Source organism: Rhinolophus ferrumequinum, chromosome 9 (genome assembly GCF_004115265.2).
Source record: "Rhinolophus ferrumequinum isolate MPI-CBG mRhiFer1 chromosome 9, mRhiFer1_v1.p, whole genome shotgun sequence".
Taxonomy (NCBI): Eukaryota; Metazoa; Chordata; class Mammalia; order Chiroptera; family Rhinolophidae; genus Rhinolophus; species Rhinolophus ferrumequinum.
In genome coordinates this window covers 16,730,488-16,755,716 of record NC_046292.1, presented here as the reverse complement: position 1 = coordinate 16,755,716, position 25,229 = coordinate 16,730,488, and the positions used below count along the sequence as shown (strand labels likewise).

Genomic DNA, 25,229 nt, shown 5'->3' with positions numbered 1-25,229 from the left:
CACTCAGTTTGCGACGAGGCTTTTTTGTCATTTTCATCTTTACCTTAACGGTTACATCTTTTTGGAGAAAATGAAAAATTTCTCTTTAACAGTTTACATGTCCCAGTGTTTAGTTCACCACTGAACACTTGGTGCATAGCACAGAGCCCACACGGGTTAGGTGCTCAATAAATAATAGTTGAATGAAAAAAATCAATCGATGAATAGATGAATGAACAATGAATGGCCATAAGCACTAAATTCCAATTTTAGAAGAGATTAGGTTATATGGTCTCCATCTCAACCAACTCCACCAAGAAATGTCCACACATCTTTCATTTGGAATGTGAGACAACAAACCTCTTTTTCTTTCTTTTTAATTCAAAACTAAGACCAAGAAAAAAATTATTTTGAAAAATAACAGAGTGCGTTTAATACATGAGTAGAGACCTAATGCCTTCATTTCACCAATTCTTCCAAAAAGAAACTGGTTTCTCAGAGTCACATTAATGAGTAAGTATAGCCAATTTTTTTTTAATGGTTACCTATAGGGGAGTTTTACCTATAGGGGGAAGGTTTTACAAGGATTAGTAATGGGAGTGTGGCTTCTCTGAGTAACTTTTTAAAAAAATTTTTTATTGGGGAATTTTGGGGAACAGTGTTTTTCCAGGACCCAACAGCTCCCAGTCTAGTCATTGTTTTCAGTCTAGTTGTGGAGGACGCAGCTCACTGGCCCATGTGGGAACCGAACCGGTGACATTCGTGTTATGAGCACATGCTCTAACCGAGCCAACCAGCTGCTCAGTATAGCCAATTCTTGGTGATCCTCTGCAATTTCAAAGTCTGAGACAGCCTTTTGGTACAGGGCTCTGCCACCCCCCTTGTCAACCTTTACGCCAGCAGCCGTTCTCAATGGGGTGTCTCATATAGATCACAGAACACAGAAATGGTTTCAGAGACTATTTTCTCAACACTCCCAAGCGTGTTACATCATGAACACCATTCTCGATGTCAGAAGAAAAGCTAATTCATGGATCTCAAGCTGTTAAGGCTTAACCCTCATGAAACACCAGTTGAGGAAAGCTGCCAGAAAAATAAATTCCTTTAACTATTAGTCTTAGCAACACTAAGTTAGGAGGGCAAAGCTGTTTAATAAGTAAATATATAGATCTGTAAAATAAAGGAAAACATATTTTTACATTATTTGCTGATTGGGACTGTTCATGTCAGACCTCTGACAGAATACAGAAAACGGAGGACTGATAACGTTGTTGGGTGGAGAAAAACAAGTTTAGAGAATAGCGTCCTTTGCCCTGTGAAGTACCTGTGCAAAATACAGCTTCAGCTTCTTCCCGTTGAAGTCTGTTTCGTGCAGTTCTATTCGAGCTCTTGCTGCCGCTTCAGGTTTGCTGAAATTTATTCGGACTCTTCTAAAGCTTTTGAACAACTGAAATGTAACCTGGTCATCATAGATGGTGAAAAGGGCTTCAAATCTCTCCTACAAATTGAGGAGCAGCAGGGCAGAGAGAATGGAAGGAGGGGGAAAAAAAGAAAAGCCTTTAAGAAAAGGAAATTTAAATCATTAAGTATAAGCAACGGGATAGAAGTCATTATGACTTGCCAAAAAAGCATACTTCTTGCAGTTATACAACAGGTATCTTGTTATTCATATGCAATTTGCACTTATTTTAAAGTAACTTTATTAAATATTGTATAGATGCAAATTATAAAATAAATGTATTATTATAAATGTAAGGTATGAAAAATGATACATTCCAATTATAGAACAGTCATTACTACTGTTTGGAAGTCCCCAGTCTGCTACATGTTTCTTCTTCCATTCCATTCCTTTCCTTCAAAGTCACCATTTCTGGAATTCTGTGCTTACCATTTCCTTGCTTTACCTTTTCTTTTTTTACCTTTTATTTTAAGTGTGCTTTTCCAGGACCCATCAGCTCCAAGTCAAGTAGTTGTTTCAATCTAGTTGTGGAGGGCGCAGCTCACAGTGGCCCATGCGGGGATCGAACCGGCAACCCTGGTGTTATGAGCATTGTGCTCTAACCAATCAAGCTAACTGGCCACCCCCTTCTTTATGGTTTTACATTTATTTGTATCTCTAAAGACTTATTCATGTTGTATGTTATTCTTCAAGAACTTGTCTTAGGAACAACTTTACATTTTGTTCCTAAGTTCTTCCTTCTTGCCATCTGAAAATCACTCCTGTTCACTGCTCTATGGTATTCCTTGTAGTCATGCCAGGATTTAACTAATGCTGTTGGAAGTTGGGCTCCCTCCAGCTTTTTGCTCCTACAATGCTATGAACATCCTTGGTACCCACTGGCAGGTGTGTCTCTGGTGTACATACAACAAGTGGAATTCCTGAGCCTCAGAGTTGGCACATCTTTAATTTCCATAGATAATGCCAACTAGTTTTCCAAAGTCTTTATACCAATTTCATCTCCAAGAGCGGATGTGTTCTGGTTGCTTCACATCTTTGCCAACACTTAATACAGACCTTTGTATTTTTAGTAATGTGAGGTAGGGGATATGAAATGGGCTCTAACTTTGGCTATAATTCACATTCCTCAGAATAATAATGAGGTTGAGACTCTTCATGCTAATTGGCCATTCGGGATTTGTTTATCTTTTTAATTCTCATTTATTTTCACTATGATCAGAGGAGATTATACATAGTAATACCAATCTTTCAACATGTTTAAGATTTGCTTTTTGTCCAGTCATCAATTGTCATAAATCTTCTCTGTGTGCTTAAAAAGAGTATGTTTTTTACAGCTGTTGGGTAAAGCATTGGAAGTAGGTATAACATATTAAGCTCGTGTTTATTTATTGAATTTTTGTAAGAGTTTATTTGAGCCAAACTGATGACATACGCCAGGGAGCAAGATATCAAATGCTTCTATGCTCGTGTTTTTTAGAAGTTCCATATGTATACTAATTTTTTGGGGGGTGGAGGGGTCTATTTCAACTATTTATTGCCAAGAGAGGTCTGTTAAAATCTCCCACTAACTAGGTGGATTTTTCTTTGTAATTTGGTCATTTTTACTTCATATGTATTATGTATTTTAAAGTTATGTTGTATTATTGTGTGCATACGAGTTCAGAATTGTTTTCTCTTCTTGGTGACCTGAACTTTTAATCATTAGGTAGCAGCCGTATTTATCTCGCTAGGAATGCCTTTTGCCTTCAAGTCTGATATTAATACAGCTGGTATAGCTTTCTTTTGGTTACATATTGCATGGAAACGAATTTCCATCCTTTGCTTCTAACCTTTATGTATATTTATGTTTTAGATACACCTCATAAAAAGAATGTGTGTGTGTGCAAGAGGGGGTAAATAAATCCAGTTTAAACAATCATTGTCTTTTAACAGGAGGAATTAGTCCATCGTTGTGATTACTGACATTTTTGGATGACTACCATCTTATTTTATCTAGTTGTCTCAGATTTTCTATATTCATGTTCCCTTTGTCTTCTTTTCAGTTGATTTCTTTTTCTGCTCCCCCCTCTGCATGAAATTTCTATGAAAGATACTAATGTGCATTTAGCACCTTCTTTTAAGATGCCTAGGATCCTGTACCATAGTTCTTTTTTTTACAAAGGCAAAACAATAAAACCTTTTTTCTTAAGGTTCATTTGGGAGTATACAGTTCCACAAAAATGGCAGTTTTTGGCAAAAAGTAAAATTAGATTATATATGCCCCCAGGACTTTGAGATGGAATAGAGAAAAGGAGAGCAATATTTGAGTCATTATGAAGCTGAGGGAAAAAAAAATTTTCTTTTCCCATTTGTTAATGAATCGAGATAATGAAAAACCTAACTTCAATTACCAGAAGAATAGTAACATTAAATTTTCTTTACTAATCACTTTTATGCAATAGTTTAATAAATGAAATTCAACAAAACATTCTCTTTACGGTTAGAAATATTCCTTATGCTTGCCAATGGTAACAATAAAAGGAACCAATAAATTTGCTTTGTTTTTGGTCTATGGGAAGATCTTCCAATTACCTGCTGACATGAAGTGAAAATCATACATCGCTCATTTATTAACTTCTCTCAATTTGAGTATTTACCTACCACTTTGCAATATTTCTCCAGTTTGATAAAAATGACTTGTGCACAAATATTTATATCCCTCATAATTTAGAATAGAAAACAATCATTTTTCCTAAGAATTATTTTTGTTCATCATTTGAAAAAATATGTATTAAGCAACCAACTGCATGCGAGACTTTGTGCTAAGTGCTGGATTTCCAATGTTCTACAAAGGGAAGTGAACTTTAAGATCAATCCTGTTCTCAGTTACTGTATTATTTCTACACATTGGAGTAATATGGACAAATACAATATTATATAGTTAAGGATTTTAAAATAGCATATCAATTCTTAAAAAGAAATATAAACAGGAATATATCTTATGAGTATTTCCAGGCACATTTCAGTTTCCCCAGCACCCATTTCAAAGATGGCTGGCTTTATCACTTTTAAAAAAAATTAGACTTGAGATTTTGTGAAATTCCATTTAATTCTTGTTAGATATTTACTAAGTAAATGTTAAAAAAAAATTCTCCCACAAGATTGTTAAGAAATGTCGACACTGAACACAAACAGAAACTAAGGAAGAACTAATTAAGCAAGGTTTATGAAATATTTGTTTTGTAATTCTGTCCATTGAACAGTTTTCCTTGCCCAGGGTAAAAGGACCATGTATTTATTCCTAATTCCCCACAATGAATGTTTCATAGTAACAGTAACACACGCTACTTTGCAAACTAAACAGCTACTTGATAATCACATCCTTCTTTTTATTTCCTTTCAAAACAACTTTTTTCTTATAATTAACAATTTTTTTTATCATAAATGTCTTGTCCTTTCTAGAACCACTCTCTGTTCCCCATCCCAAAGCAGAGATGGTAAGGTTTTTCAGTTTCACTGAGGAACAAACTATGAAAACAATTTTGCTACATCTCTCTGCCTTGGACTAAAAAAACCAGAGGCACCCACCACTCCTGCACACAGAGGGAACGATTTCATTGTTAAGAAGCGATGATGCTTCAATGCATTCAACAGGGAAATTATCTCTGGAGTTCTACGGCAAGAGGTTTTTCACATTCTATGTTTTTCCATCAGTCTGAGATAGAAAATTCCATCTCTTCAACATCCAGAGGCTACAGGTTCACTGATGTCAGAGGCAGTTTCCACTTCTGCCTGGGGATAGGCATGGTGCTGTTGGTTCTCCTCAATACCCCTGCTGACTGGACAGAAAAGACACACGTGCTCCTAGGCACAGTGAATTTAAAACCTCTACTTGGTAAGTTGAGCACTTGTAAAAGTTCTGGAATCTAAATTCAGAAGTGCTAGAGAGCAGCACACACAAAAATTAAAATCGTTCCATAACCTTTGGTCGATAGCATTTATATTGCCTTCAAAACCTTTCCAGATCAGAAAGAAGCATGGAACCAAATTAAAATTCAAAAAACATGAAATACCGTCTATTCAATATTGACTTTTCTGTTTTAATGGCTACCATGTTTATAAATACAGAGGGTACCAAAAAAAAATGTATACACATTTTAAGAAAGGAAAAAGCTGTATTAAAATTGTATTAGGTGGGTGCAAAAGTAATTGCGGTTTTTGCAATTTATAACCTGTTAAACCGCAATTACTTTTGGACCAACCTACTACTCAACATATACTGGTAACAAAAGATGAGTACAAGTCATAGTTAACTTCTGCAATTACAAGAGGTGCTCAAAGTGGTCACCATCAGCATAAACTTTTCCAACACCACAGCAGAAGCAGCAGAACTTGTTGCTGTGAGGCCTCCCAGATCTTCCCTTGTGCACGTCACACACAGAACCATGCATCTCAAACTTATCACAAACGCCTGCAATTGTTAGGTGTGTTGCTGGTTCTGCTGCATACTCACGCCTCCAATGTACTACAACGTTCTCGAATTTCAAATACGCTTCAAAAGGTCCAATTTGACCAAAAGGTCAAATACGCTTCAAAAGGTCCAAACGCTTCAAATTTCAAATACGCTTCAAAAGGGTCTTGTGGCCCTCGAATGACAACCTTGCTTCCACCATTTTCTTTGACTGTCCTGTCACATGGTGATGACATTTTTGACTGAATGTCATACTACACGTTGCCACCATACTTCAACTTCAAAAAGTAATACATAGATAACATCTCTTAAAATGTACACATATTTTTTTGGCACCCGTGGTATATACTCTGCCTTATTGGAACATGAATTCTTAAAGGGCTATGATTTCCACCCCCAAACCTAAACTATTCCCTTCACCATGTAAAATAAAGTGGTCAAACCAATGATGAATCATTTTTGACGGGAATAAACTACAAACTGGTATTAGGATGGGGATGGAAATATTCCTGATTAGAGTGTTGGTTACATAAGCAAATACTGTCAAAATGCACCAAATTGCATACTTAAGATATGTACATTTCACTCAGCGAGTTTTGCCGAATTAAAAAAAAAAAGGACGAGGGAGACTGAGAGAAGGGGTGGGGTGAGGTGACTACAAGTGCAGGCTGAAAAGACAGGGAGCATCTGGGTGTCACCACTGCTGAGCGCTGCACATGAGTGTCAGCCGCGGATCTGGGGGCGGAGCACGGTAAGGTGGCTTTGGTCAGCTACTATTTTCCATCTTCAATTAGGACATCGCATTGCTAGGACTAATTGCTAGTAGGACAATTGCTAGGAGTAATTCCGGTTATAGAACTGTCTCCCTTTTCCCTGAGGCTAAATTGGAAAAGATCTATGACTGCTTATACAGAAGATGTGCGCACAACACAGAAGTCATTTTCAAGCAGTCTGGTGGCCAATTGCTGGCCTCAAAACACCTGAAAAACCAGCCTGCCACGTAAGGAGGGGAATGAGATCTGCAACCACAGCTACCACCCAATTACGTTAGTAGTTAAGCTGATTTGGCAGCAGCCAGGGTGTCTACCAGAAGTCTCTCTCTCTCTCTCTCTCTCCACACACACACACTCTCTCTCTCTTTCTCTCTCCTCTCTCTCTCTTCAAGATACAAAGGTACTGGACTCAATCAGTGATACCCAAACCCTGTAACCCAGCGGTGAAAAAGAACACTTCTGAATTGGGTTTTCTGGGGACTATCTCAGGAGAGGCACCATCTTCAATCCGTAACTGTGAGAACTTCTAATAAGATCCCAGCGCTTGACAGTCCCCCAGCAAAAGCAATGGCTTTTTTTTCTTTTCCTTTTTAGCCTAACGGTTGTTTTGGTTGTTTACTGAAAAGAGCAAAGAAGCCAGAGGAACAGATTACAAAGCCCCCTGGAGGAAAGAGCAGATGGAACAAAACTGAGGAACGCAGACACATGGTGAAAAGCAGAGAATTCTGTCTTTTGCTTAACATGTCCAATCGCTACCCCGCTAAGCTGGTTGATGGGCCCCTTGAAGAGGCAGAGAGGTAACAGGTGGGCAATCACCTGTCCCAAGACTCAGGATGGCCCACCAACACTTTAGGTTTGCAAACTCATCCAGTCGTGGGGCTCAAACATAGCTCTGATCTAAGGCATCAGAGGAGGAGAGAAACCATACAAGTGAGTGCTTGCTCTGAAAACCATGTACATTTCCCCAGGAAAAAGAAAACAGTTGCAGTTGCCCAGACTACTGTTCCACATCATTAGGCTTCCGTTATCAAGGTTGGTACCATCTATGCACGCCAGCAGCACGAGGAGATCCCTAACTCTGCTCTCCAGGATGCTGACTTGACTGTCCACCTCCTCTTTCTTGTTCTCGCGGCGGTGAAGTAGGAAAGATTAGGGAAGTCCAAGTTCAGCCTGAACTTCATGTCCAGCCCGGGGCTTCTCCTGGAGTCAGGAGAATGGCGTATTCCAGCCTGGAGGTGTTTCAGTGGTCCAGCGACAATGGCATCAACATCGCAGTCTCTTTCCTGTGACTTTGGGAACGGAACACTGGCTTTGATGAATATACCAAACCCAAGGGACTGGAATTTTCCTACATTATTGGGACAACTGGCACATCTTGAATGGGGTCTGAGGACTGGAAGGGTGTAATGTATCAATGTTAATTTCCTGAATTTTGTTTCTTCTCCTAGGAGAATGCCCTTGTTCATAAGGAATACATATTGGAGTGTTGGGTGTGAGGGCCATCACCGCTGGCAATTTCCTCTAAAAATGGTAAACGAAACAATAGTTCTTTGTATTCTTGAACCAGTAAGAACTTTTCCTATGCGTTCCCAATATACTGCACTTGTTGACCTACTTATTTACACACACACTCACAATGGACATGTTCTGCTGTCCTAACACCACCTGACCTATACATCTTGTAAACATAGAAATGTAAATCAGATTAGGAAACCAAACAGAAAAAGCAATGTTCTGAAATTAACTTGGAAGGTTCCACACAAATGTTGGGGGATGCTGGTATCTGCTCGCAAATGATCTTCCCAGCCTTTTCTGCAGCACATAGTTGATGAACAGTGAGGCTCAAAGGCGGGGCTCTGTCAGCCAGCGTGGAGGTGACGCATGTACCTGGGCTTGCTCACTCCTGAGGTAGCCCATCCCACCCAGGGAGCACCGTTTTGGACAGGTTTAAATTGTTAGGATAAATTTCAATTAAATTATAGGAAGCCAAGGATGATTAAATGTTACACTAGTTCTTTTGCATTATTTAGGTCTCACCTCAAATGTCACTTCCTCTGGCTTTCCCTGACCACTGTAGTTACTAGGTTTGTGCAAAAGTAATTGCAGTTTAAAAGGTTAAAAATAACTGCAAAAACCGCAATTACTTTTGCACCAACCTAATAAAAATCACCACCTAGCAAGTCATTCTCTATCCCTCTATTTTCTGCGTGGTAATTATTATCTGAACGTCTTATTCATTTGCTTGCCTGTGAATTGTCCTCCTTTCCCTGTGTTCCATGAGGGCTGGTGCTTCCTCCTGTTCACAACTGTCTCCCTAGAACTTGGACTGGTAGCTGGTGCAACGCTCAGTTAAGCATTTGCTGCATACACGAATCAAGGTAGGATGTGGAACCTGCAAACCAGTGATCTCTGAGAACATGACAGCCAACCTTCATACTGCCGATAATTAAGATACGGAACTACTTAACTAAATGACCTAAAATCCTTTTTAACCCTTGTTTTTGAGACAAAGTATTCCCAATGGAAACTAGAAATATAATCGAAGTAGCTTTTTCATTTCAAAATCTTATAAGGTATTTGAAAACCCCTAAATGTTACATAATCTGTGTTGTGGCCTGAGGACCCAGTGCTAGTCCATGAACTTTGTTACCAGCCTTTGACAAGGTTCAGTACAGACATTGAAAGTATCTAGAAACATTTTAGCAAGTTTATAGTGCTGTGTCACTCTTACTGCATTTGACTGCATCAGTCGTTGCCAGTTTGCAGGACAAACCTGGTCCTTCACTAAGAGGTAAGGTTGTGACGCATTCATCTACAGTTTATCCAAAAATGCATTAAAAAGTAATAAAAATGTTAACTACCAGACTGGCAAAAACTTTAAATTCTGAAAATATGAAGTACTGGTGAGGCTGTGGAACAATGGGAATTCTTACACGTGGCTGGTAGGAATACAGACAGACATAATCAGAGACTACCTGACAGTATCTGCGAAGATGGAAGGAGCGCAGCCTACAAGCCAGCAACATCGGTTCTGGTACAGACCCTGAGACCCACCCCCGCCCCCCACACACACACAGGGTATACAGAACACTTCCAGCATCACTGCTGCAGTAGCCACGTATCAAATACAACCTAAATGTCTAACACAGAATGGGTGAATAAGTGATGGTGTATTTGTAAATTAGGATACTATACAGCAAGTGAAACTGAGTATGTATTTCAATATGGATTAATCTTACAGATATGTTGAACAACAACAAAAAAGAACTTACACAATTATGCCATTTATATAAAATTTAAAATAACGTCAAATACTATGTATTTCACTAGTGTTTTACAGTTTTTAGTGGACAGATCCTGCACATAATGTTAGATTTCTGTTTTTTAAGTATTTCATGGTACTACTGTAAATTACTAGTAATGTTTTTAAATTTCAAATTCCAATGTTTACTGCTAGTTCTAACAGTTTTATGTAGATTCCTTTCTAAATAAAAATGTCAACAAAACAGAGAAAAATTTTAACATAGTATGCATACACACACATAGTATTAGGCTGAACTAGAAAAAATACCAATATTTGACCTACAAATTTAACATTTCAATTTCATGTTTCAAAGTTCAAGTTGCTTGGGAAATAAATGATAAACACTGATTTCAGGATAATTGACTTCTGAGAGGAGACATAGGGGGTTCAACTGTATCAGTAAAAGTTTGTTTGCTAAATTGGGTGGGCACGTGGTTTTTTTTTATATTAGTCGTTATCCTTTTTCACATAACCTAAAAATTGTCCTTTTTTGATAGCCTGGGATGGTGCCTTCACACCAGGGGAATAACCAAACTTGAAGTTATTCACTTGTCTTACCTGGGCTCCTTGTCAAAGCACATGCCAGGACAAGGACACACACTTGAGGAACTTGTTTTGGGAAGTGACCCTATAGGACGCAAGTGCGAACACTGAAACAGGCAGGGAAGGAGGGAAAGCCAGTCCTCCTTCCCTCCAGGTTGTGTTAGCAAGCTGGCCACCTGTGGGAAACTGGGGCTTGAACCTGCTAGGAGCCTCAGAATTTGTCGGCCTGAGTGTCAGAAGAGGAGGGAGTTTTTCACTGGCTTTAGTCTCCCACCGGTCAAGGGATGCTTGGTGAGATGTTAACTCCCTCACACCCCCATGTCTGCACATGCATCAGTAAGGCTGAGCAACTTCACACAGGCAGCAGAGAAATGCTGGGCCAGTGAGATACCCACAGTGCAGCAGAGGCCAGCTGCTCTGAAAAGGTGGGCCAAGAGGATGTAAGTGGGGCAACAGAGGTGTCCAATGCATACACATCACATACTCACTGTATGTATGTATGCTGTATGTGTATATACACTTCTGTGTATATATAAAAGTATACTACTTATATTTAAAATGTTTTTATACATTACATACAAAAGCGTATTACAAATAACAAAAAATGGATTATTTTCTATTGTAAAATATACATAACACAAAATTTACCATTTTAATCATTTTTAAGTGTATAGTTCAATGGCATTAAGTATATTCACACTGTTGACCATCACCACCATCTATCTTCCAAACTTTTTCATCTTCCCAAATTTAAACTCTACCCATTAGACTATAATCTCGCATTTCCCCTCTCAGTCCAGCCCCTGGCAACCACCACTCTACCATCTGTGTCTATGAATCTGACCGCTCTAGGTGGCTCATGTCATTATTTGTCCTCTTGTGTCTGGCTTATTTCACTCAGCGAAATGTCTTCCAAGGCTCAACCATGCTGTAGCATGTATCAGAATTTCATTCACTCTTTTTTATAAGATGCCTTTTATAATTATTTATTTATTATTATTATTATTTTGAGGACACAGCTCACAGTGGCCCATGTGGAGATCGAACCGGTTAACTTGATGTTGTCAGCACCACGCTCTAATCAACTGAGCTAACGGGACACCCCTCATTCACTTTTAAGGCTGAATAATATTCCATTGTATGTATACATACTGCATTTTGTTTATTCCTCCATCTATCGATGACCTGTGGGTTGTTTCCACCTTTTGGCTATTGTGAATTACGTTGCTATAAACATGGGTGCACCAATATCTGTTCGAGTCCCTTTCAATTCTTTCATGTATATACCCAGAAGCAAAATTGCTGGATCATATGGTAACTGCCATACTGTTTTCCACAGCAGCTACACCATTTTACATCCCCACGTACACGTGATCCAACTTCTCCACATGCTTGTCAACACTTGTTTTTTGTTTTTATGGTAACAGCCGTCCTAATGGGTACGAAGTGGTATCTCATTGTGATTCTGGGTTATATTTCCCTAATTTTTAGTGATGTTGAGCACATTTTTATGTGCTTATTGGCAGTTTATGTATTTTCTTTGGAGAAATGTCTATTCAAGTCCTTTGCCCATTTTTCAATTGGATTTTTATTTTGTTTTTGAGTTTTAGTTCTTTCATATATTCTAGATACTAATCCCTTATCAGATATTGATTTGAAAATACTCTCTCATTCTGTAGTTGCCTTTTCACTGTTGATAGTGACCTCTGATGAATACATAATTTAGAAGTCCAATTTATTTCTTCTGTTGTTGCCTGTGCTTTTGGTGTCGTAGCCAAGAAATTATTGCTAAATCCGATGTCAAGCTCTTCCTTTATGTTTTCTTCCAAGAATTTCATAGTTTTAGCTCTTACATTTAGGTCTTTGATCCACTTTGAATTAATTTTTGTATATGGTGTAAGAGTCCAACTTCGTTCTTTTGCATGTGAATATTCAGTTTTCCCAGCACCATTTGTTGAAAAGACTGTCCATTTCCTATTGAATGGTCTCGGCACCCTTGTTGAAAATCATTTTGACACACAGGCTAGGGTTTATTTCTGGGGTTTCTGTTCTATTCCATTGGTCAATACATCTATCTTTATGCCAGTATCACATTGGTTTATTTTTTTTTATTTTGTTTTACTGAGATATAATTGACATGTAAGTACCACACTGTTTTGACCACTGTAGCTTTGTATTAAGTTCTGAAAACAGAAAGTATGAGTCCTCCAACTTTCTTCTTTTTGAAGATTGTTTTGGCTTTATGGGGTCTCTTGAGATACCATATGAATTTTAGGATGAGTTTTTCTAAATCTACAAGAAATGTCATCGATTGGGATTTTGATAGGAATTGATTGCACTGAATTTGTAGATCGCTTTCAGTAGTATTGATATCTTAACAATATTAAGTCTCGCAGTCCATGGACACAAGATGTCTTTCTATTTATTTGTTTGTACCCAGAATGTACTACAGGTTCAATTAAACAAATAGTTATTGAAACTTTATTCTGTTCTAGGCACTGTTCAAAAAACACTGCACTGTAAGAGAAACATTCTTCCTTTGAATACCCTTTTTCAATTCCCAAATTTAAAACAAATCACTTTTCTCAAAGGATTTACTTCTTCCAGACTGAAGGTTGTGTCAGAAAACACACAACTGATTTAGTCTAAAACCCAGAGAATCAGTGTATTCAGTTAACTTCCAAAGATCATTTAATTTTCTTAAATAATTATTTTCTATTCTTTTTGAAGTGGAGGGTTAGAACCAAATGCTTGATGGAAAGATTTATATTGTGCATATGACTGATTACACAGACCACAAAGGAAACTGGGCCAGTGTATGTGGGATCATAATTTCAGATGAAGTCTCCTATGTACTACTTAACTTCCCTCAGCTTGTAATTCTGTTTCTTCATCACATCACTGCATCGCTAATCCTCAACAACTATATCAGAGAGTCCATTCATTCAACAAACATGTAACAGGTGTTACCCTGCACTGGGAACTGTAGCAGATGCTGAGTGTCACTGATCACAAAGCAAGACCAGGAGAGCAAGCAGAGATATCTTCACATACCGCAACGATCATCATTAGAAAAACAACTCAAATAAAATATTCTAGAGTGAGTAGGTCAGTAGAGACAGTTTCAGGGCAGTACTTTGCAAAGGAACTATAATCCAAAGCCATATGCATCTCTTTATAAAGTCAGTCCTATCTAGAATATTACTTTGCATTAACATTTACTGAGTCCCCTCAGAAACAGACCTAAAACAGAAAGAAGAAAACAGTTCCATTTCTTACATTATAAAAATCTAAATTGTATTTTGAAAACCTCTCATGTTCAAATCAGAAGCCTGTTTAATTTTTCCTTACTTTAAGAAAGGGAAAAACTGGAGTTGTAAACAAGTCAATAAAATCACACTGGGACAAATCCAAACCTGTTATAGAAAAATTGTGTCCTAACCCTGTGGTGGTCCTGATGGAACTACTGATTAGCTGAGCACATGAATAAACACTGACACCCGTGCTGCTGCAGACATAGGAATGAAAGATAAGCCTTTTCCTCAGTTTATTTTTCTTACAGTTTATCATATTCTTTACTTTTCCTTCCCCACCTCACAGACACTATATTCAAGAAATATTCATGAAAATGTAGAGCCAAAATCTAGCAATCTAAAACAAAGATTCACCTGTACATGCAAATGGTACCTGTGTTCTTTAGTCTACTGTTCAGAAGAGGGTAAAAGCTCGCTCCAACAATTATAAAGACAAAAACCTTTCAAAGTCAGGAAAAAAACCCCTTAAAATTCTTTTGAAAATAAAGCACATAATTGCAGTAATATTTAATAGGCTTTGTTTTTTTGCACATATGTGGATGATCTGCATTACACGGGTTATTCCAGGAGAAATTAAAGCAAAATAAGACATTGGTAGTGAGAAGAAAAATGTAAAGGAAACATTTGATTCTCCTCACATTTTATATCCAATTGATGATCCGCATATAACTTTTTTTATATAAACATTTTACAGTTTATAGTTTCAGTTATTACCATTAAGGCTTTATATAAAATTTACTATGACTAAGAATTGTATATAACCTGAAGTCCACTGAGCTGCTACTAGAATTTCTGCTGATATGATTTCCAACATAAATTTAGGTTAGCTGTAACTTCAAATAGTTTTTAAAATGAAAATCAACAGGAATTCACCGCTTTGTCAAGTTAAAAAAGTTTCTAAGCTACAGTTTTAAAAAGTTGGAACAGATAAGATTGTGAAGTTTCTTTTTTTCTTTTAAATTTTATAACTTTTATTTATTTGTGTTTTTCCAGGACCCATCAGCTCCAAGTCAAGTAGTTGTTTCAATCTAGTTGTGGAGGGTGCAGCTCACACTGGCCCATGTGGGGATCGAACCGGCAACCCTGGTGTTATGAACATCGTGCTCTAACCAACTGAGCTGACCGTCTGCCCCTGTGAAGTTTCTTGAATGAATTCTGATGACTATAACTTTAAGATAAACTAGTAATACATGTGGTTTGTCACAATCAAAAATAAACAAGGTGAATGTAATTATATGAAAATTTAGAGCTCTTGGAAGGTATGAGAACATTAGTACGATTTTCAAATTTCTACATTATGACTGAATTGGGGAAGAAAATAGCATTTGTAAACGAAAAAAAAAAACCCAAGATACAAATTGTTGGCTGTATTCCCTCTCCCTTGTCCCATTTCCGGGTCGTCAGCCTCTCCAGGCAGGTTTACTACAGGAGCATATATGTATTATCTCCTAACTGACTCCCTGCTTCTAACTCGCCTTCCGCCACTCTGCCCTTCACACGTTGTCAGCTGAGTTTTCTAACGTGTAATTCTGATCAACACTCCTTTACTCAGATTATGTACCACAGCAGGGCAAGCTCTGGAGCTTTGCAGGATGCCGCACACTCACCTTTCCAGCCCGATTTCTCTTGACTTTGGCTATATCTCACCTATGCACCAGCCACAGAGAACTGCTTGCCAGTCCCTGAGGGGGTCCGCACTCTCCTAATTCAGCTCTTTTGCTCATTCTGTTCCCTCTGGCCAGAATTCCCTTTCCCTTCCCTGCTAAACTCCTACTCAACTCTCACAGTTCTTCCCAAATGCCATCTCCTCATCAGGTCTTCAGTCCAGCTGGCTGTGATCCTGTCTCCTCTGACACCCCAATGTACTTCCAAGTGTCTCTAAAGGCACTAGTATTCCATCTTACATCAAGTTTCTTGTCATCTCTACTGTAAACTGTCTGAGGCAGGAGCTGTTTAAATTTCTGCTCTGTCCCCTGAAATAACTGGCCCAGTGCCTGACCCAGTGGGGGCACTCGAGTATATACTGAGTCAAACTATATAGAGTTCTGCTTCAAGAAAAGTTACTGGGAGGAAAATGCTTTGAGTGCACAGAGAGAAAATTAAAGGGCCAGTGATAGCATTTTGAGAAAAAAATCTCAGAACATGCAAAATGTATACCAATGCCAGAAATATTTTACTTCTGTAGGACTAAGTAGGCTTTCGTGAGGTCATGATGGAAAAATAAACACACAAAACCTCTCTCTTTCCAGGTAAATAATAAATGAACTAAAGGAGAGTAACCTTTAAAAAATAAACTCAGAGGGTGGCCAGTAAGCTCAGTTGGTTGGAGTGTGGTGCTGGTAGCACAAAGGTTGCTGGTTCGATACCTGCATGGGCCACCATGAGCTGCGCCTTCCTTAAAAAATAAACAAACAAACAAATACAAATAAATAAATAAACTCAATCATTTTGCCCCAGTCAAATTGTAGTAAAACAAATGTTAATAATTCTGTTACAATGAAATCACATAGTCCTAATTATGTAATTAACCCCTGAATTTACTCCCAATAGGAAGCCATGCTAAAAATCACTAGCTTTTTCTTAACTACAGGCTCCAAAAATGAATAAATGAATGAATGCACTTAATAAGACCTGATTCAGAGTTCACTATAAACCAGTACTTCCCAAAATATTTGTGGGGAAAGATTGGTTTTTAAATATTTCCTCTCTGTTGCAGACTAATACTCTTATTTAAAAAAAATGAAAATGTTGAAGCCATGCGTAAAGGTTGATGACTGCTTTCTGTACTTGTCACAGACCAGTAACAAACTTTGCAAAGGAGCAGCCATCTGCTGTTTTCCCGAATCCACACACAAGTCAACACACTAGCAAATGCAGGGAAAGGTAGGATATATGCCTACCTTCTGCTCTTGCACCTCAAACACTGCTTCATGGACACTGCAAGCAAAAAGTGAGGTAGGCAGATCACTTAAATCCATCATCTCTTCCAAATCATCTTCATTTTCACCAAAAATCATCTCTTCTTCCTCTTCTTGGTCACTGCTACAGAGATCTGACTGGCTATCATTCCAAGATTTCATAGTGTCCCTCAGCATTATCCCCTAACAGCAGGTCTCTTCTGTTTTTAAAGTTCTAAGATGTCTACCAGGCATCTACTGTTAAAAAAAAAAAAGAAAACAACAGAGGTAAGACTTTGAGGGCCCAATAACTTTCCAATCAATTCTCAAGACAGCAGTTCATCAAAGGAAGCACTTTTATTCAGGAAAGATAAATCAGCGTTTCAATCAACTCATTATAGTCCCCGTAAATGAATTCTATATATGCTACATTGATTTGCTTGGCATATTTTCTGTAATATAGTTCACGGGCAATGATGTGTTACCAAAAAAAGGCAGAAAGTTTTCTAGTAAAATTGGGGGGGGGAAGATAATACAAAATGAGATAATATCAATATGTACACGAGTTTACAAGCAGTTGGAAGGAAAATAGGAACCAGAACTGCCTTCACATATTTGTTTGGGTTTTAGGTCTACAACACTGAAACTGGCACAGCAGAATAAAACCCACACTGATTCACTCACCATCTGCACCCTGAAATATGGTCTGCGATGAGCTGACTTTACCTTTCTTAACCGATTTGTTCTTTTCAAAGAATCTCAATGAATCAAGTTACACAGAACCAAAGGTTCTCTCTATATATAAAGTCAGTCTTTGTTAATATTAGAGGTATTTATGGCAGGCAAAATCTGACATAGACAATTAAAAAAATGTCCTTTTTCTGAACTTTTAAAAATCAGTAATTTTAAGCCCAAGCCATGGAGCTGACAGTGTCCTTCTGTTATACAATGGAACAGACTGTCTTATATGGACTATTTCTGTGCATGTCTGTCTTTTCCAATGCCCTGCACCCGAGGCCCACCAAGCAGAGCGCCTTGAATGTAACACATTTCAAGATGCTGAAACAGAATTCAAGAAATATTACCAGGCACAGAAAAATTAAGTGATCATAATTATTACTACCTCAGTGTTACCCACTTTGTTATTTTCCCTTTATTTCAAAGAACACAAGGCCGCAAATATATTGCTTATATAGAGTACGGTACAGAATGCTAATTCTAGGATAAAAATCATGGGTTTTTTATTGTTGTTGTTGTTATTCTACTATGTCAATCAGGAGAGACTAATTCTAAAAAGCAAAATCTTTGCTCATTTTTATAAACATTTTCTGAATGCCTACTGCATGTCAGGTATTACCATGTTTCCCTGAAAATAAGACCGAGCCAGATAATCAGCTCTAATGCGTCTTTTGGAGCAAAGATTAATGTAAAGACCTAGTCTTACTTTACTATTAAGACCTAGTCTTATAAAATATATAATATAATATCGGGTCTTACATTAATTTTTGCTCCAAAGAACACATTAGAGCTGATTGTCCGGCTAGGTCTTATTTTCAGGGAAACCAGATAGTAGGGATAAAGAAGATAAATAAGACATGGTTATTATCCCCAAGGAGCTCCCACAAAGCAAGAATTTCTTCTCCATGATGCTAACCACTCCTAACGGACCTTGTTCTATTCACTGGCTCCTACACTTTTAATTTCTCCTCCACCTGTCCCTCTTCCTGAGCAAACATACCTCTTCAAGATTCTCCATTGCTACCGCCCAATGTTAAAGAAAGAAAACCTTTCTTTCAGATTCTGCCTTCTCCTCAATCTACCTCTGTCTCTCCTTCTCCTTTCTGTCCAACTTCCTGAAAAGAGTAACCTGTATTTGCTGTGTTCACTTCCTCAACTTCCTGAATTCAGTGCAGCTGGACTACACTGCCACTACCTTTCAGCTGAAAATGCCCTCAGTGTGGACAGCAATGGTTTCCTCACAGGTGGAACCTAATTTCAGGCCTCAGGCCATCCCTGCAGTGCGAGACCCTGCAGCCCACCCAGTCACTCTGGGACCTCCCTGTGCCCCTGGCTTCTAGGTCCCAGGCCTTCCTGCCTCTCCTTGATCGCCATCTGGCTTTGTCACTGGCTCCTCTTCCTCCACTCGCCTTTTACAACTTCTTTACAGCTTTGTCTCTTTGAGGTTTCCTCCCATGCTCTTCCTGGGTGGTTGTATCTGCACCCAAGCATTTAACTACTTTACCACCAGTGCTTCTCAACTTTGTTTTCTGCCTCCCTCTGGTGCATACACATAGCATGTGTGTATCCATGCTATCTTGTTTCATACAATGATTCTTCACCCAGGAAGGATGTCACCAAAGTTGAGGCGGAAGCAAGAGCAGAATCTTAGGCAAAGGGGATGGGTAGTTTGGGAAAAGTACACGACCCTGAGATTGTAGTCTGCCCTGAGGCCTTCCCTGCCTACGCACACTGAAAATCACTGGACCCAACCTCTCTTCTCAGTTCTACACTTCTATTTTCAGCTTTCTATTGGATATATATACTTGGGTAGCCCACAGGTACTACAACTGTTTTAAACTTATTCATTTAATTAGATTATTGTGCTGGAAATCTCTTATCTGGAAATGGACCTGGGGAGGGAAAGATGCTATCTCATTGTGGCTTTCATTGTAAGCTTTTCTTCAAGACTAAGTTGTCAGGTAGAGTTGTAGTTCTCATAGTACTTTGCTCATTTCTCTGTCATATACTTATCTTATGATTTGTTTACAAACCACTCCCAGCTACCACCAGAATGTGAGAGCCTTTGAATCCCCAGGTCCTGGCACAGTCTCTAGCTCACAATGTCGGGTTAATCAGGACTGCTGAAGGAAAGCAGATAGCACTGTGTTCACACCACTGACATGGCAGCAAAGACAAAGGAAAATTTCACTCTGCATGAAATTAGAGACAGCTTCCAAAGGAAGTTATGGTGAGACTTACAGGATGAACAGAATTTCAGCAGGCAAAGAATGGGCTGCATTCCAAGTAAAGCCACCACTTGATGGACAAAGGCAGGAAGACAAAAGGATCAGCATGTGCGAAGATCATGGGGTCCAGTGTGGCCAGAAGGTACCCTCTTTGGCAGGGGTGGCATGAGACAAAGCCAGAAAGGTAGGTATGGGACAGGTTGCCTTGGAAACACAAGGTTACAGAGTTCTGACATAAAGGCCAGTCAATGTATCACCATGCCAGTGACCGTTTTCAGGCAGGGAAATAATATAACCAACCCAATTTAACTTTTAGTACCACTAAAAGTGGATCATCTTTGTATCTCTTAGAGGTGCTAATGTCCTTCATCTCCTTCCACCCCCAACCCATTAAAAAGAGATGAGGAAAATACTGTGCCTGGTTTTTTAGAGGTTGGAGAGTTGGGGAGTTCTGAGTGGCTAGATTTTGAAATTTGAGAAAGTCAAGCTATTTTTGGTAAGACTTTTTGTTTGTTTCAAGTTCCTTCCTCCAACCGCTAAAAAAGAAAAAAGAAAAAAAACATCAGAGCACAGGAAACAATCCTACACCTGACTTAAAAAAAAAAAGAAAATTCTTAGAATGTTGCACCTTCATTTCCTGTTTTCTACCTTCATTTTTGGGTAACTTTTTTTTTGGGGGGGGTGGATATAATTTCAAACAGAGAAGTTGTAAGAGTAGTACAAGGAATTCCTGTATATTCTTTACCCAGACTTACCAAGGACTTCCAGTTTTGCCCATTTTTAAAATCACTCTCTATTCTTATACATATACATACATCCCCCTTGAACCACTAAGTCAGATGAGTGTGCCTCCTTTACTCCTAAATACTTCAGTAAGATTATTTTCTAACATAGACCAAAGTATAATTATCAAAACCAGGAAATTTAAAATTGATATAATACTATTATCTAAATCAGTCTATATTCAGATTTTGTCAGTTACCCCAATAATGTCCTTTATAGCTATTTTTTCTTCAATATTTTTTAGATTGTTAAATTATTTGCCTTCTGTCCCAAGATAGTTCAATCATCTTTATAGTCTTGCTACATTTTCTTCACATATACATTACTGTATATTTGGTACACTTTAAAAAGATGGATGGATAAAATACCACAGTAACTGCAAACAAGTGTGAAAAGTCTTTAAGTATATCCCATCAGACCTGTATCAGGCTCCATAATCAGACTTTTCTAGATTTACTCATACACTCTGGCTCCCCCAGTACTCCGTGAGGTAAATTACTTTGCCTTCCTTTTGTTTCCTCAACTATAAAATGGGGATAATAATAATAATCCCTGTATATTAAGATTGAATGAGAGAATACATGCTAAGTGCTCAGAATAATGCTTTGCATATAGTTGGTACCCAATAAGTAGTTTTACATAGGCACAACCTATGTCAATGCATTGTTGGGTTGAAAAGGACCCCAATAATATCAGAAACATCAGTGGAACTGATATTAAAACAATAAAATGAGAAAAATATATATACCCAAACAATCTAGTTCCGAGCAACAAAATGGCTACAAAAATAAAACTAACACTGCATCATTTCAAGAAAACTGTTCACTCACAAACCTATCAATAAAACCAGGTCCAGAGCAACCCCTGGCAGTAGCTAGAGGGCTCCTGTGTGAAAACATTTAAAGATTTAAAAACAGAACTAGCTGAAAAAGGCCACAGTGACTTTTTTATGGGCCTTACAGAATCGTATGTTGTAATTCAGCACACACAGTATTAGAGACATTATCTTTCAGATGATGGTTCTCTTGCTAAGGGCAAGCCATGAGATTTTTTTGGATATAACTTAAGTCAACATTGTCAACCATTTCATAATTTACTAACATTATAAATGCAATTAGATTTTAATAGAAAAAGAGATAAGATTAAAGTCAGCCAGTAGAAATGACAATCCTAGCACATGTATAAAGAAACATCTTATAGGATAACTCAGCTGATACTTACAAAGTAGCTTGGTTTTATTAAGAAAAAAAAATGACAAAAGTATATTGTTTCCATGCTGTTATTATTGGATTTGCTGCTAATTCTTCCCCAACTCCTACCACTACAAGACTAAACTGCCCCTCAATTTATTAACCCAGGAAAATACTGACTGCTTCAACAGGGAAAGCACTGGCCGAATATCCTCCAGCTTCTGTAAGCAAAGGTCTGTGCTAATCAGGGTTTAGCATCATTTCCAGCGCAACTGTAGCTATGGCTGGCTTCTGGCAAATTGTTTCTTCATGGAAACATCCAATGAGTGGAAAACTCTAAGTAGCATGACCATCTGCTCTGCTACAACAAGCTTTGTGACAAACGGAATCCATCAAGCCAAAATGTCAAGCACATGGATTGTACTTTGCATTTTAAATTCTGATCAGAAAAGTAAGTTCCTCCTCCTCCAGGATATTTTTTAAAAAATAAGTTTCAAAATAGTATGCTTCTCAACTTGGTGAACATTTAAAACACCTCAGCTAGGTGCACTTATTATTTTTGGATGTGTTCAAAATGCTACTGAACAATATCGGAAGCAAACAAGTATCCCACTTCCAGCTCTACAGTGCTCTGCTGAATAAACTTGGAAAAGTCACTTGGCTTTTTGTTTTTCTGTTTGTTCTCTCATATATAAAGTAAGGAAAATATTGACGGATGCTGTTGAACTACTACATTCCTTTTAAAAACTTCAAAATTATAAATTTAGACTAAGTTTCTTTTTTAAAAAAACCCTCAGGATTGCCAACGTGGGGGTTCTGAATAGCTATCATACAAGCCTCTATCTTTTACGCCCTTCTCATTCACCACTTATACCATGTTTCCCTGGGAATAAGACCTAGCCGGACAATCAGCTCTAATGCATCTTTTGGAGCAAAAATTAATACAAGTGTCAGTTGCTTATAGTAAAATAAGACTGGGTCTTACGTAAGACCGGGTATAATAGAATAAATATAATATAATGTAATGTAATATAACTGGGTATAATATAATACCGGGTCTTATATTAGTTTTTGCTCCAAAAGACACATTAGAGCTGATTGTCTGGCTAGGTCTTATTTTCGGGGAAACACGGTAAGTAGATTTTTACTACTTTTTAGTAGCTGTGGTAAAAACATTTTTGGTGCAACTGTAAAGTAAAATAGGTGAAAATTAGATTTTTGTGTTTTGTGTTTCAATGACCTATGCCCTCTTTTCATAGGTAATCTAGACTTGATCCTGTTATAATCACTGAGGTTTCCCATGCACAGTGATATGTGCTAGCGTGATGGAAAGAACAGAAACCAAACGACAAAATCAACTGTCAGAACATAATAAAATAATAAATTTTAAAGCATAATTGAAACAGATATAAAAGACTGATGCTATTTAGTCTGCTGTATATAATTCATTTTCCTTCACTACATTAGGAGAAAAGTAGAGATCTACTGTCAGACCTCCACCTTCTGTGGGTTATTTTTTTTTGGATCTGGATCTAAATAACAAATGATACTGGACTTTACAGCTTCCATTATTTCACAAGCTTCAGCGTACTGGGTTTCCAAATCCACTATTTTTCATGATGTCTGGCTTAAGTCTTTCAACCAACAAATCCTTTAGAACCATGCAAAATTTGTTCTCATTTGTAAACCGTAACATCCATGTGTTTAAAAGCATTACAAATATTACAATTCAATAGTGGGAAACATCTTGTTTTCCCTAAAAGCAATAAAATCTCTTCCCAAGCTAAGAAAGAAAAGAAACAGGTTGCCAACGTAGTAAAATGTAAAGCTGATGGCATGGATAAGGAAAGTGCTCTTGGTTTTCAGGCCTTTCCTTGTGGTCCTGCTTCAGTAGTGTACTTCTAGAACACTAATAGAAAACCCCCACTAAAAAAGCACAAATTTGCATGATGCACAAATAGCTATATCCTCCGTCTCCAATATTGTTTTTATAATTTAATATATAGAACCAGAGCTAATGAAATAGTTTTAAAATAAATTATTTTAAATCACATGTAATCACAGCTACAAATGCCAGTTGCGTCTTACTAAATGCTGAGTTCTATGAAAACTGCAAATAAATGTGGTGTGGTAGGTAATTTTTTCAGTAAGGGGGAGCGAATATCTTTGGCTTTGAGCACTACACTAAAATATCACTCTAAATAATCCCGGTTTGTAGGTGAAACACGGATCTGAACTGCTCTTTACACTAGACTCCTACCTAATCCCTGAAAAAGATGATCAGATTTTGCACGGACGCTGAAACGAAGCAACCTGAAAACACGGCACCACTGCTCTACCGGTCCAGGCAGCAGATGGAAGCAGATAGACAAGTTTCAAGAAGTTGGCAAATAAGTAATGCGAAGGTTATCCGGGCAGCACGGAGAGAGGAGGAGCGAGAGAGAAACAGGGCCTTCCAACTTGTGGAGGCCTATGCTTTACCGATTGCACCTTTCCTGCCTTCAGGAGCAGGTTCGGCCTGTCAGCTTTTCGAAAAGTCAAACAGTTGTTGGGAGAAAACTGCTGGTGGAGAGGAAAAGGAAGAATTTTCTTGGTTTTGTTTCCAAGACACCACCCCAGAGCTGCCAGAGAAGACTATGGGCACCAGAAGGGCTGGACCCTGGAGACAAGGACGCACGCAGCAGCATCTCTAGGGTCTGGGGCACAGGAGTGCCTACCTCTCCCGGGCATCTGCTGACCGTTCCTTTTCTCTCTCTCGTTTTTTCCTCCTGTTTTGTTGGTTTAACTTCCTGCACCCCGTGTCCACCACCCTCCCCAGTGCTAACTGCAAACCTTGCTTGGAGAAGTCGGGCGTTAGCCCCGCCCTGCGAAAGGGAGACTCACCTGTGCTCTTGGCCGCTGCAGGAAGGCAGGCAGGAAGGCGAGAGGCCGGGGCGGCCCGACCGCACTGCGCGGGAACGGGGGCGCCGCGATGAGTCGGGTCTGGGGAGACGCGCCGGGCCGCGGCCGCCGCAGAGCCGGTGCTAGCAGCCTCTCCGCCACGCCCTCGACGCCGGGGAGAGCGGCCGCCTCCGCAGAGGAATGAGGGGCGTCAGGGCCCAGCCCGGCTGCCGGCGTCGCGCGCACGCGCTCCCGGGCCCGCGCGCTCCCGCCCCACCCCGCCCTGCCCCCTCCTCCGGCGGAGCGCGCGGCGCAGGCGCCCGAGAGCCGCAGCCCGGAGGGGTCGCGCGGGGCCCGGACGCCAGCAGGAAGCGGCCCCGCCCCTGGCGCGCGGGCGTGGGGGCGGGGCGGGGTCTGGGCGCGCGCGCGCGCGCACTTGGCCCGCAGGACTGGGTCTTTCTTGCTCTGGCCGAGCTTGAGCTGTAGCTCTGTGCCGGGGGCGATAGGTATCCCCCGACGACAGGCCCTCTGGCAGTTTTGTCTTCCACCGTGACCAGAAATAGTATATCGCCTTTTCCTGCCGGCTGCGTATATCGGTCACAGGAATAGTAGGAATATTATGAACATGTACTGAGGACCAGTTACTATGTACACTGCGCCACGTGCTTTGCAAGCTTTACCTCAGGTAACC

At 39.2% G+C, this 25,229-nt stretch overlaps 1 protein-coding gene across 4 annotated transcripts in view; it reads right to left on the bottom strand.

The window, feature by feature from the left end:
• Positions 1 to 24,818, bottom strand: part of RCAN3 (RCAN family member 3) — a 30,956-nt gene extending 6,138 nt beyond the window's left edge. Inside the window, exons 1-3 of one of the 4 annotated variants that reach the window (XM_033113882.1) lie at positions 24,542 to 24,818; positions 16,723 to 16,977; positions 1,304 to 1,477 (exon numbers count right to left, since the gene is read on the bottom strand). In XM_033113882.1, the coding sequence (XP_032969773.1) occupies positions 1,304 to 1,477; positions 16,723 to 16,917 (369 nt within the window). In that variant the 5' untranslated portion in view covers positions 16,918 to 16,977; positions 24,542 to 24,818. Of the gene's footprint in view, positions 1 to 1,303; positions 1,478 to 16,722; positions 16,978 to 19,698; positions 19,825 to 24,139; positions 24,155 to 24,541 lie in introns of those variants that run through there. The other 3 variants (XM_033113883.1, XM_033113885.1, XM_033113884.1) reach the window with 3 other exon arrangements.
• Between the last annotated feature and the right edge of the window lie 411 nt (positions 24,819 to 25,229).